Source organism: Linepithema humile, chromosome 1 (assembly GCF_040581485.1).
Source record: "Linepithema humile isolate Giens D197 chromosome 1, Lhum_UNIL_v1.0, whole genome shotgun sequence".
NCBI classification, from domain to species: Eukaryota; Metazoa; Arthropoda; class Insecta; order Hymenoptera; family Formicidae; genus Linepithema; species Linepithema humile.
In genome coordinates, this window is record NC_090128.1 from 42,835,851 (window position 1) to 42,850,115 (window position 14,265).

Genomic DNA, 14,265 nt, shown 5'->3' on the forward strand with positions numbered 1-14,265 from the left:
TCGCAAGCTATCGAGCGGGAGAGTCAACTTTCGCATTATCGAAATTAAATCATGAACTTTAAGTAGTATGTTCTAGCGGTCGAAGGCGCGAAAGTTATCCTGAAGAAATTCGTCGGTGCATGCTCGAAAGCGCGAGATCAAAAGCGCAATTTCGCTCGGAGGCGAAACAAGTTCTTCTTTTATGTCCGTGGAAACAGTCCGACTCGATGGCCAATAAAGGTTACGTCGAACCTTCATAGACTTGTAACATCAATGAAAGTTTGTGACGTAAATATGTCTTAACGCTCTGCGAGAACCGTACTTTGGATAAAAATAGTTTGCTAAAGAATACGTCTTGCAATTTTAATTAAGTATGCCGATTACATAATTTTCATTACAAGTTTCTGGATAATAAAGCGATTTATTAAAATAATGAAATATAAATCTAAAAACGTGTGGAGCGAATAAAGTCTTTACTGTAACAACAACACCAATTTAGGTTGTTAAACTAAAAAATCACGAATAAAATTACGAGTATAAAGTTTCTATACTAAACATCCTACAAATTTGATGAAAAATTGATAACGGACTAGTGAGAGCTGTAACAGTATAGTTCTCTCATCTTCGGTTTCTGCAAACCCGATTCGCGTGGCTAAAGACGTTGTTACCAACCGCCAATCTAACCGGAGCAGACGGGAAATAAAAAAAAAGGTGGTTAATCCGCTTTAAGCTCTTCCGGTTTTCTGCGGTAATAACAACAGGTTAAACCCACCGTCGCCAGTCGTCGGATGGCGAAGGATGGAAACCATAATGCAAACCAGCGGCGGTCCGCGTCGTAAGTTCAGCGTCGTCGCGCAATTATTAAGCTTCCGGGGAGAGCTGCTCGCGTTAAAAAATGTTTCTCTCTCTTTCGGACCGGAAAGAAAAGTAAAATATCAAAGGCGCTAGAGAGGTGCGAGAAAGAACCCCGACAATTTTCGTTTTTTTTTTTCCTTTTTTTTTTACTTGTTTCGCCGTGAGGATAAATTGGCGGAAATGCGAGTCTGGGAATAGGGAAGTTATAACGCACAGAGAAAGAGGGAAATGCATGGAAGAGCGCGAAATGCGCGAACCGGCATTTTTCCGCGGCAATCTCGTTACGGAGCCTCTGGAGCCTTGTTTCTTTCCGATCGCGGTACAAACAAGATTACGTAAATCCGATTTACTAATTACGCTTTCGCCCAGCCCGTTTCTTATTAAGGTGTACTTTAATGGCACTTCAACACTTCTCGGTCGTTACGCGCCGTTGATTTCAGTTCTCGCTGCAAATGATACCACGTATTTGCCGTTGGAAAATTTTTATGAGCTACGAGAAGATATAGAAATGTACACGCATTATGTGTTATCTCAGTTTTAATAGCAAATCGTAGACGCGACAAAGAAAGAATTAACAGACAAGAATATCAAATGCGCGATAAATTATAAAGAGAAAATTCTTTTTATCGCAACAATTTAATTCCCCTTAATTTTATCTGAAAAAAGTTGTCTTACATTTATATTTTATATGTTATGTATTATTTATAAAAATTTTATGATTATATCTGCGGAAAGGGAAGGATATGCTGCACGCTGCCCGTTTCCATGTTAATCGGGAAAAATGCTGTAACTTCATTATACCGGTTTTATCAGAGAAAAATGAGGCGGTAGCCGCAACGAAGATGCTTCAAAAGGAAGCGGGTGAGAAGAATTAAAAAGATACGCTGCTGCTGCTGCTACAACAGCGTGTTTGAGTTAAGCGCTTCATTTATGATCCAAGTTCGCGCGATGGTGGATAATAACTAACGCACTTTGAGATAATGTAACCCTCGAGGGCAACTAAGGGCTCTGTTTTGCATCCGCTTATGCTACCGCGTTCCACGCTCGCTTATGCTACGGCGTACAACGATATACGTCATATACTTTGTGTTAGCGCCAAAAAAAGTTTTTATCGTTAACGGATCAAATAAAGGATGGCGAAGCTTCTCCGGAATGGAGAAATGAAATATACAAGCTTCATTCTTTACGTTACGGCGTGAAAGAGAGGATTGCATATTTTATTGGTCGGTTACGAGGAAACGGCCAACTTTACCTACCGTTTCCTTCACGTGGCGACGATATTACTTTGGGCTCGATCAAAGGGAGAGAAATAAAGTCGCACCCTTGTAAAGGCGCTTTACTTCTTTTTATATACATATAGGCATAATATATGGGAAGTAACGCTAACAGTGTGATAACGCCTTGCATGAAATTTTGCGAGATCTATAATTTGTGTGTGTAAGTGACTTTTGTGAATTCTTAAATATTCTTGGAAATCAACCGACCTGAAGAATGCGTCGACAAAGTACGTTCTTTATTGAAGTAACTCGGAATAACGTCGCATTTCTGGGTCAATCAACAAATTTCCTCCGAAAGCAGCCGAATAGAATCAAACGAAATCTGCGATAAGAGCGACAAGAGACACATTTTTCAGGAAATCCTTTCCGCATGCTATCCTAAAAAGGACATTCGCGTTTACATCTACTTCAAAGAGCAGCTGCCTCTTTGATAAAATTGCAAGAGCCTCCGTCAAGCTTTGTTAACGTCGACTTAGCGGGTGTCGGGTTTACATAATCCGGAGACAAAAGAAAATAAGCTCGCGAAGTAGTTGTTGTGTGTCCTTGCCAAAGCACGATAGCGTCGAAACGCTTTTATTTATTCCACAATCGTGCGTGCCGACCCTCTTCGGAAAGAAAGAGCTTGCGCAAGTCCCGGGCAGTAATGAGGTTTCAACTAGCAGCGAGCTAACTGGAAGTCGTTTCTTCGAATCACGATGCTGCGAGCTTTCACGCGCGTTTGCCAGGCAGAAATTGGTTACGAGCAATGACTGGCAATCGGAAAAACGAGCGTTCGCAATCAAGGCCGCGTAAATTTCAGTTCCTGTACCGTTTTCCCGCGCTTAATGAAGGACGATTATAAGCAAAGAGAAGTGAGTGAACTTGTTATTCGTTGCTCGCGCGACTTCTTATACGCCGTGTAACTATTTCCGTAATACATTCTTGAATCAAAAAATTTTCAGATATTGCCAATGATATATTGCTAGAGTAACTCAACGTCAATACTTATTTTATTTACTGACAGTCAAGACAGCATTTACTCCTAATTACAAGAAATTAAATTGCAGTTTAAAGTAAGCATTCTATCGATGCAGTTAAATAATTTTGTTTACTTTGACTTAAGTGAAGTTATTTTTTGTAAAATATCATAAAACTTAATTAAGCTCCGAAGCTTTTAACGTTAAATAAGATATAATGGCGCACTTGAACGTTTAATAAAATGAATATGAAGATTTGTAATGAAAGATATTTCATATGCATGTACGTAGCTACGTCAAAAGCGAGAGCAATAATGCTCGACGCAGAAAGAACGATAAAACGAGATAAGAGATACGCAGAATTCTCTTGTCAGAAATATTATTTTGGTTTGCGGAGCGTGAAGAAGAAAACTTCGCATCGGCAAACGTTTTTGATTTGGCGTAACGTTTCTGCTTCGCGGATGAGAAATCGTAAATCTAGACGCGGTAAAATACCATGTTCTCTCTACCTTGTTTAGAGATAAATTTCATGCGAATGGAGAACGGACGAGGGTCGTCGCAAAGACGAGAAGGTAGCCCAGGCATTCGATTTCAATTCGCGAGAGGAGTCTTGCATGACTTGAATGAAATCTGCCGGAGATCAGACGCTCTAAAGGAAATACTTGAAAGACTCGGACGGTTTGAAAGACTTAGCTTTAACTTCCGCGATGAGCAAGAAATATTCTCGTCGTCGGTCCAGAATGCAGAGAGGGAACCCGACGGCAATATGAGGCAACTCGCGAGAGCGACTTTGATCGAGACAATCGGACAAATTCCTTTGCGTAATGCGCTGTCTTTGTCTTGGAAGTTACGAATAGTAGAGGGAATGAATGGGATTTATAGAAACTGTGTGACGAGAACGCGGGATAACGGACTGCTATTACTTTGAACGCATTTTAAGGAAGCTTTTGTGTCGCAGCTTCTTTTGGCGAGTTTATTTGCGCGGTTGCGGATCATAATAACCGCGTTATCTCTCGATCAATTTCATGTAAACTATATGTTTAAGTGGATTTTTAACATGTACAAGGTCTTTTTTTCTATATATTTTTATTAAGAATTCAAAATATTTACAGTTGAATATCTGCAAATGAAAATGAAATATTAATTCCAATATGTTTAGAAATTAAATTACTTAAAGAAAGATAAAAGAAAATTAATCACGAAATTAACGAGTACCATTGTACATCAGGTTATATCGCGATCTTTACTTTCTAGTAGTATAAGTAAATGACTACATATACGTTATGCGTGATTATAAACGGTTCTTCTTGATTAAAATCTATCGTGACTAAAATCGATGGTGGCACACTTCCGACGCCTTCCTTCTCGCTTCTTCCGTCGTAGCGAAACAGTTTTCAATGCGCCAGGTGCTGTTGATAAATGGCACGGAAACGTCCGTGATGCAGTCTCAACTATGAGATGTCAAACTCCATTGGCAACGTAACGACTCAGTCGTTGTAACGACGGAAATTGACGACGCGCCGACGAGAGATACAGAAGAAGAAGAAGAGAGAGAGAGAGAGAGAGAGAGAGAGAGAGAGAGAGAGAGAGAGAGAGAGAGAGAGAGAGAGAGAGAGAGAGAGAGAGAGAGAGAGAGAGAGAGAGAGAGAGAGAGAGAGAGAGAGAGAGAGAGAGAGAGAGAGAGAGAGAGAGAGAGAGAGAGAGAGAGAGAGAGAGAGAGAGAGAGAGAGAGAGAGAGAGAAAGAGAGAGAGAGAAAGAGAGGAAGAGGAAGATGACGAGATAACGCGTTTCGAAAACGCGTTGCGAAACTCAAACTGCGGTATCGGAAGCAGCTGCGATTGACATCGACGGTTAGGTCAATTTTCTAGAACACGTAATGTTTAATAAATCTGTGCACATGTATTAGCTATCAATTGGAGATGGATTTTTCTAACAAAGGCTCGATTCTTACAAGACATATCATTACTCTCTAATTTAGTGTGAAAGAAAGATTAATAATTAAAAAGAATATTATCATATCAATTTGCAATGTTATTGTAAAAAGTTTGCGCGGCCTCCTCACCTGGGATATGAAAATTAAGATTTATTCTTCATTCCGACGAATCTACCGCGCCGGGATCATAACTCATGGACGCAATATGGACCGCGAGAGCTTTACGAGAGTCGGCTTGCTCTTTGAGGTCTTAACTTGCAAGCCGAAATTCGCGCGTCATTAAATCTTAACACGCGGGACTGTAAATTGCGGACGCTGGCTAGGCATTGCGAGAAGCAAGCGAGGTCTCTCTATATTCCGCTCGATGGACCTTTAACGACAACGGCCTTCGCACTTAAACCCAACACGCTTGTGATCCCCGCCCCGCATTCACACGCGCAACCACCACGTATCTGCAGTCACTCGCTTCCTCAAAATTAACCTGATACCTGCTGCATTATGATCTATAGTTACGGCTGAATTAACAGGCAATCATTATAACCAGTTCGGAATAAATTTTCTCACTGCATGCACGGATGACAATTTCGCGTGGCTGAAGGAAATCACTGTATTGTCTATAATCCAACTTATGTTAACGATGTTGTGATTTCGACAACTACTAGCGGACTCGTGCAATGTCTCGTAATTCTTATGATATCATCAAATAAAAAATGTGTAAGATTAGTTTTATTGATAAAATATAATGCGATTTAAAAATAAATTCTTGCACTGCAAGGTAAAATGATAATTGCAGAGAGAATATAAGTCATATAAGATAAATATTTTCTTATTCACGTTTCATGTACTGTCATAATTTGCCTTTTTTCTTTTCATATTATATTATTATATTTAATTATTTATTACTTATAATGACTAAAATATAACTCGTGTTAAAAATATCATACTTTCCTTGCCTTTCTATTAAAGTTAAGAACTTTAATCCGGCTGGGAAACATCATTCTACAATATCGCAATAACTTTATGCAAGTTCTACTATCTGTGTATGTACAGCAAAGTGAATTCGTTTCGAGTTTCGGAGGGAACTTCGGGATCGCCCGTGCATTCGCACGAAACTCTCGGTGGCGTTCACCTCGACCCCACCTGACCCCTCCGGTAACCGCGTATTTATTTTCGCGCTTAGCACACGCCACCCTTTTACCGTCCAGGCTCGCACTCAGCTGACAGACGCGGATGGTAATTGCAAGGCGACTGCGGACTATAAACGTCGTCCTTCGTGTCCATGTGCGCTCGCGGATTAACGAAATAGGACTCCGAAATGGCGCAAACTACTGCCACGTGAGATTAAGAACCCCATTTGTGGTCAGAGATGAAACCGAGCTTGAGAGTACATTTTATGAAAGCCGTATTATTTTTCGAAACATGTATAATCATTCCGAATTTCAGTAATCAGTAAATTAAAAAATATAATGTCGTTTAATGAGTGAAATCACGAATCAAGAAGAACCTGGCCGAAGCTAATAAAAGAAATCTAGAAATAAAATTTCTGAATTTTAATCCGACTGGGAAACATTATTCGCAATAACTTTATGCAGGTTTTACTATCTGTGTATGTGCAGCAAAGTGAATTTGAAAATAGCACTTTATATTCTTGCTTCATATAATTTTGACACGTATAAGATTTGTAATTTGCTTGAAATATGCATTTTTGTCGTAATATTAAATTAAATTAATTTTCTTTAGACTTTCCTCTGTTTAAATCATTTTTTCCATCTATCATGTGTCATTTGCTTTGCAGAATTTGTAAATAGACTTGTATTCTTGTTACAGTGACCAAGGATATCAAAGTGGATTTTGATATGCCGAAGGAAGCCGAGGTTGGTTCCACGATCGAGTTGAAGTGCAAATGGAAAATAATGCATAGAAGCAAGCTTTATTCAGTTAAATGGTACAAGGACGATCATGAGTTTTTCCAATATCTGCCAGACGGTAAACAGAAGATGCAGACATTTTCCAGGCCCGGAGTCAACGTCGAGGTATGTTCCTTATGTTTGTTTGGTAGAAATTCTTAAAATTGTTCAATCGCGGTAATCAACACTTGATCTAATCTGCATCTGTGTAGTTATGTAAACTATTTTTTTTTTTACATTTCTACAGCGTAAGCTAAGATTTTGTAGCAATTTTCAAACAATTTTCAAAAAATAGATGTCCACTGCCTTTCTCTCGGCGTATAAATCTTTGCGCCAGTAGCGATCATAATTCAAATAACAATGCAATCACAATTGTCTCAGTGCCATCACAATCTTATTTGTATTAAAAGATATTTCTTTTTTTAATAATGCATAACAAAACAATATACAATATAATAATAATAAATTAAGAGAATTAGAATGTACGGTACATTGAAGGCATTAATAGCAGCCGAAGAAGATTATCGTGGCTCGGTTCTTTCCGATTATCGGAGCACTCTGCAGAATTTGTTTGGTACTATCGAAAGCAGAACAAGTGATTCTTCTCGTGAATCTGGCGAAGCGTCCATCCCTATTCATGCGTTTTGAGGTCGGTGAAATTCTCGTTCGTCGTTTCGCGATGCAAGCGAAATTCCTTAAAACGCCATTCGGAAACTCAGCACCGTCGGGTTCTTTCGCCGACTGTACGTAAGATTCGATGCAATCAATCTTCCCCGTTCGCCATCTCCGCCCCCTTCCTTCTCTACGCTTCCAGCGGCGAGACACGAAAAGCTCGAGAGCACGCGAGTCCTCGATAAGATGAACGAAGTAGGACCAGCAGCGGAGCAGCGGCGACGTGTGAGGATTCGTACACAGGTTTCCGCGATTTTGATCGGCGGCGCGACCATGAGCAGACGGCACCATCGCGTACCGATGTAATTCATCTTCCTCGTGCTGCTGGCTGGCCGGCAAAACGTTTGGGGTAGTGCCTGCAGACCGCGTTCTTGCGTTGGTACAAACGAGGCGCGAGTTCATCTCGCCATTGCCGCCGCCGCCGCCGCCACCACCGCTGTGATGCTACATCATCTTCTTCGCAGCTTCGTGCAAGCTGTCAGCCGCCGCGAGCTATCGCCTCCGAATAAAAGAAAAGCGAGAGATACGGTGAATAGTCTTTCGCACGTGCTACATTGATGACACCGCGTAATCCAGTCGGATTGGTATCGGATCGATAAAAAAGATTGCATTGACACGCGGAAAAAGAATCAACGTCATCTTGTGACTTGAGATTTGTATAATTAGAGCTGAAAAACTAGCTCGGTATATGCAGAATATGAAATCTGAAAAATCGATACAAATCATCAAATATTATGTCTCTAAAATATATTCTTTCGGTGATTTCGTTTATTCCATATAATATTTTTCTTTCTTCCGTTTTTAATTTGCAAAATGTCGTTAGCTACTTTTATTATAAATTATCCGCGCAACAGATTTCTTATATTATCTTATATTATAATTATGCTAAACCATTATTTGTGTGCGTGCATGCGTATGTGTATGCATTGAACCATATTAAATAGGATTCGCGTTGATATAAATGGGGCGCGAATTCATCATTTTCCTGTAGTAAGCTGTCAGCCGCGCGACGAGGTATCTTTATCCGGAGTTCATTAAAGGGAGGTGAGACTGCAGGTCGCTGAATGGTCTTTCATATATATCACGTTGATAGTATCGCATTAGATGTGGTCAGGTTGCACGGATCACAGTAGCGAACGGATAAAAATAAAAAAAAGATTATATGATAAATTTGCGACATTAAATCGAAAGGCGCGTAAAAATAAATAAAATATACGAGCGCTTTTCTTTATTTTTATTTTAATATCAATTTCACGTCTTACTTTGCTTGTTCATAAGGTGACCATTTTCACTTGCGTTCCATCTATCTGATTATAAAATAACTTGTCATTTTTATCTAAATTTTGCGTTGTTTGATAAAACTTTAATAATTCGTTGTATATATAAAAATCTTTATGATTCCTAAGAGTTTTGCAGATATTTTACAATAAAATCAAGACAAAAATAGTATATTTAATTGCAACGTCTAAAGATATAATTATATCTGCTGTTACGTCCTTACTTAAGGATCGTAATTGGTGTGACACACAGGTGAGAATTTAAAGAACTGACCCTGTGAATCGAACGGTTTGTTTTCTGGAAAACGCGACTATGAAAGTCACTTTACTCCGCTGTACAGATGCCGTTCGGTGGTTCGCTTTTAGGTCTGAGATAGCGATCTCAATTACTTGGGACGGAACCCGTGCAATCTTTAAGGTTCAGAGATTTCCTGCTGTTTTGACTATAATAAGCAAAAAATTTCAAGTGTCAGATATGGTGAGATTGTTTTCTGCTTCGAACGTGATAACGAAAATCAAGCGTCGGAGATAATGAAAACTGTTTCCTGTTTCCTTCCGTTTTTGAATTTATCTAGACACCTCAAACGAGCGTTGCTATCACCGGAGTGTTCAATGAGATATTACTCCCTAGTCTGAAATATCCATCTGACATTTGGTTTTTGTTTTCCTTTTTTCCCCTTTTTTTACATCTCTTTGGTGATATTTCGGAAAGAAAGAGCGTGGAGTACGTAGGACGTGCATTTTAGTAATAATTCTGAAAAACGCAGTTCCTAAAGAAGGTTCTTTATATATTTATAAGCTTTTCGATAACGTTCATTGGTTTAATTTATATCTCGCGAAGAGACTAAAAGGCGATCCATATTTTAGAGACGCCTCGAGAGCTGGATTAATCTGTAGAAATGCACGTGTAAAGTAAAATTCAATCACCGGTATATAATTACGGTAGCTTCTATAACGTTAAGCGCACGATCCTTTCACCTGTCGTTAACATCCTTGACAGAATCGATTCCGAGCGCAACGCATTCACCGCATCCTTCTGCCGATATCAACGAGACAGGAGCTGAATCTGAGGATACGTCATTTTCTCTAGAATCCTCGATATACTGATGGATTCGCCTGTCGGCATTCTCCGTAGGAAACGAGATCGCGCTAGAGCAAGGGAGAGCGTGAAAAGACGTTGAATAGCGTATCGACACGACGGATAGCGTAGATGTCTCCTATATAAATGCAGAATTATATTTTATTCCGGTAAAGTATATTTTTGATTTATTTATCCGTTTTAGTAAAGTGACACGCGTGCGCTACGTAATGAATCATGTTTGATGTATTACATTTGTACATCTTTCTTCGCCGCGCGCGTTTTCAGAATATTATATTTATAAAGGTTTAGAAGAGGAATTTTTTACGACAGTTCAAACGGTAGATACATACAGTATAAAGTATGTTTAAAAAATAATGGAATTAATTTTTGCTTAATCTTTTAGTGTAAAAGTTATCTACATCGCAATTAGTAACGTTTCGAAGATATATTTTTAAAGCTTTATTGTTAAAGCTTTAACAAATTACGTAAGTAAATTGTTTATGTGAAAAATTAAAAAAAAAATTATCTTTTAATAATTATTTAATAAAATAATGATAATTGAGGGAAATTTCTCAATTATCTCACTGATCCATAATAAGTGCTGTATTAATATAACATAACAGTGTAATATTATTTGTAAATTTTAACAAAATAATTCTTGATGTCGAACGCGATGTCAGTAAAAACACGAGCAAATTCAGAAGCTATTTCATATTACGGTATGTTATCTTTTTCTGGGATTTCCACTGGTCTTCGATTCTCTCTCGCTTCGGTATTTCCAGTCCCTTCTCCATTGAGGATCGAATGTTTCGAAGAATGCAATCCACCAGATTGTACTCCAATATTCTACAAATGACGTTCCTCGATTCAGCATCCTCTCCCTTCCATAAGTCGAAACATCACGTAGGGTACTATTTTCGAGGTATAACACACATACATACAAGATCAGTTTTCGCGAATAAATAAATCGAATACCCTAAAATTCTACGAACGGTTTTTAAACTAAAATACAACCAAATTGAGTTTAATTTAAAATCGAATTGGTAAAAACTTCATAAGTTCAGCTCCAGAAATCTTGCCAACTCGCTATCTCGTAAATTATTTTTAGTTAGTCGATTGAATCATAAAAAAAACATACACTCACAATTTATTTTTATAGTATAAATTTAAAAAAAAATATTTAAAAAATTGATGTACATATCAAATAAGGTTTTACATCTCATTAAAATTTACAGTGCTTCAAACATTTAATTTACGCCACTTTCGAAATAACCGAGTCAATTAAATGGAATGTACAGCTATCTGATAATTATTTTTAAAAGTTGAGTTACGACTCTGATAATTGTCAACTCAACATCTCCATTTAATGGGGCAAATCGGAACAAAGTATGAGCATTCTGGTATAACAGCGGCTAAGGCAAACAGAACTATTAAAATGGAGATTCCTTTGTGCACATCGCGAAGGGGAGAAGTTCCGCAAGATTTTCGGCACGTCGTACACTCGGCGCAGGCCAAAAACAAGGTCAGTAGCAACGATAGTTTGACGATAGTTTGAGGATAGTTTCGAGCGAGATCACCCTCGAAACTTTCGAGCGATTCGCGAGCTGGATAATACTCTTTTCTCGCGTTTTTTTTTTCCTCTTCTCTCTTTTTTTTTCTCCGTCATTTTTTAAACTTTTCTCCGCTGGGAGAACGTGAGTTTTGCCCGCATGCGCGCGCGATTATTTGCGCAGAAATTTAAATGATTTAGCTCTCACTCCGGGGGAACATGCGAATTTTTGATGTTCCGGCAAAACTTTGCCTTGCGAGATATATCTTTTTATGTGCGAGAATAGTCGTGGATAATGGTGGCATAAAAATGACGTTTGTCACTCGATTCGTTTCGCGTTTAATTCTGTACGAGTTTTCGGAAATGTTTAAGGAATTATTCTACTCGAAAACTTTGGAAGAATCGATGTTTTTTGCATTTTTTAAATATTGTCTCAAAGACGAGCTTTTAATATAAAGAACTTTTCTAAAATTCCCAAAGATGATAAAGCTACAAACATTTAGGCTGCGATGCAGAGGATAATATATTAATTACCAAGTAATGACTCATATAAATCATATTTTTGCAAATAATAATTAATTACAACCAACGGTCAATTTGTAAGAAAGTCTTCTTTTGAATGTATTTATAATCATGTATTAAAAAAATTGCATTTAATGTTAAAATGTCTAATAAATTAAAAAACTAAAGTATTACATTTTAACTTTGTTCTAATGCATTCAAATTTTTTTTTTTTTTTTTTATTGTTTCCTACCTTCTCATGTTTTTAATAGAGCTCTTTCCTGCACAAAATTATGCAATATGTAAATGCAATGTAAAAACAGCAAAATGGAGGGCTAAATGTACGCGGCACGCGGAACTGACGAATTGTCACAATGTCGGTGCCATGTGAGTTGAATGTAGCTATCATCCTAACGCACACGCACTCAACATCCTTGGACAACATTAAACGGACGCAGGTTTATGGTTTCCGCGGATTGAATATCATGGACGACCGTAACTACATTAATTATTCGCGCGATTCATCTAATGGAATGGAAAGCCGTTTTAAGCCGTAACGCATTCCTGCTCTCGAAATTCCTCATTTGTATGCAGTCGCTGTTCCGCATTACCGTCCTCTCGTCCGTGTCACATATCGAGATACGGCCGCGGCCGTTCATCGAGAAAGTGAGAGAAAGAGAGATGCATCATTTGGCCACGGTGCAAACTTTTAACCTCACCCGTGGCATTTGAGCGCATTAAAATAGCGATAGTACACAAGTATGCATGATAATAAAAGCGAACATAACATTCATCATGCTGCGGAATAACATAAAGCGCGATTGCTCCGCGTTTTCGCACGATATTTCTCATTCGTTAAATATCTCGACATATATCGTTCACACAAGTTTCGCAAACACAATAAAATAATTATGCAGATCTATCGCTGGCAGTTTAAGCGAGGCAAATCAACATTCTGCATTGTTATAAAGAGATGCTAACCAGTCGTTTATTTTTCTAGAATCAAATTAGAATTACAATGTAAGATATCAGAGGTATGCGAAAGTTTCCATCGCTCATGTATAAATCATTTGCTTCAAAAACAGAGACTTCTCTTATCGCGTTATCCATCTTTTGCCTGAAGAGAGCGGCAAAAAGTAATAGATAATGCTGGAAAACATTTTGACTAAAAATTTTGTATCATTTAGATATCATACCGAAGAAAATTGCCTTTAAAAACGATAGGAAACTTTTCCATATCTCTAATGCAATGTAAATTAAAAAGTGATATCGATTATTCGAGCAAAATTCTCTCGAATCGATTGGAAATCGCCAGTTCGGTTCGAAGGCTCGGTTTAAATTAAACGTGGAGCTCCTCGCGATCATATTAGAGCATCGATTGGCGACTCTCCCACGAGGCGTTCAGCGCGACAGGTACGTGGCTCAGGTAAGGAATATAAATCGACCGGTGACGAAGAACAATGTTGACATGGGCGCCGTCGTGTTTCTTTGGCTTTGCCGCCGAAGGGGACGGACTTTTCGTCGTTCGTTCTTCTATCGCACGACATTTGCATGTGCTTCGCGTGCAACTTAAAGCGGCCCGTAAATAGAGCGACCTCCCCGGACAGCTGGTACGTGGGCAGGAAACGACCAAAAGCTCGCGCCAAGGTATTATTTGGAGGGGGGAGTGAAGGGAGGAGGGAGGGGGGGGGGAGCCGCGAGGGGCTGATAGTGGTTGGCAGGAAACCAATGAAAATTTCCAAACAATCTGACTAATCTGCCGCGCCCCCGCGGGCCGTGATCTTCCGCCTCATAAATCGTCGCCCGGCAGCAGCTCCGCTCTGCTCTCGAGGGTCGTAAAACCTAACAACGCCGTTGCGCGCGACCCATATTATTCACGAGGCCGCCCGCGTCGCGAGTTCTGCGGTCATTCTCTTCGCCGGGGCGCATGACCACCGCCCTACACCCGTATGGCGGGTATAATAGAGCGGTATCTACATTTGCTTATGAATGGAGTGAGGAGGAGTCGCGCGATCGTAGAAAGTGTGGTGTTAGGTATGAATCGGGATTGTACAGCGAAATGAGGCGTTATTTTATATTATACGGGAGACGAGAAATTATGCTGCTTCAGCTTGAGCGATGAAACGTCAGATTTTTATCTCGTTTTATTATCGCTCGGGATAATGCACGGGATTACTTTCAAAGCGCGGACCAAGTTTCAGGCATTTGCCTATCTCGATTTTTCTATCTCGCGTGAAGGGATGCAAAAAGGCGTCACCGTCTCTCTGCAGGCTCATC

At 39.3% G+C, this 14,265-nt stretch overlaps 1 protein-coding gene across 2 annotated transcripts in view; it reads left to right on the forward strand.

Annotated features, from left to right (window-relative positions):
* Positions 1-14,265, forward strand: part of LOC105675049 (uncharacterized) — a 236,865-nt gene that overhangs the window by 137,338 nt on the left and 85,262 nt on the right. For both annotated transcript variants that reach the window (XM_067361107.1, XM_067361106.1), the window contains one exon: positions 6,829-7,034. In XM_067361107.1, coding sequence (XP_067217208.1) covers positions 6,829-7,034 — 206 coding nt within the window. The remainder of the gene's footprint in view (positions 1-6,828; positions 7,035-14,265) is intronic.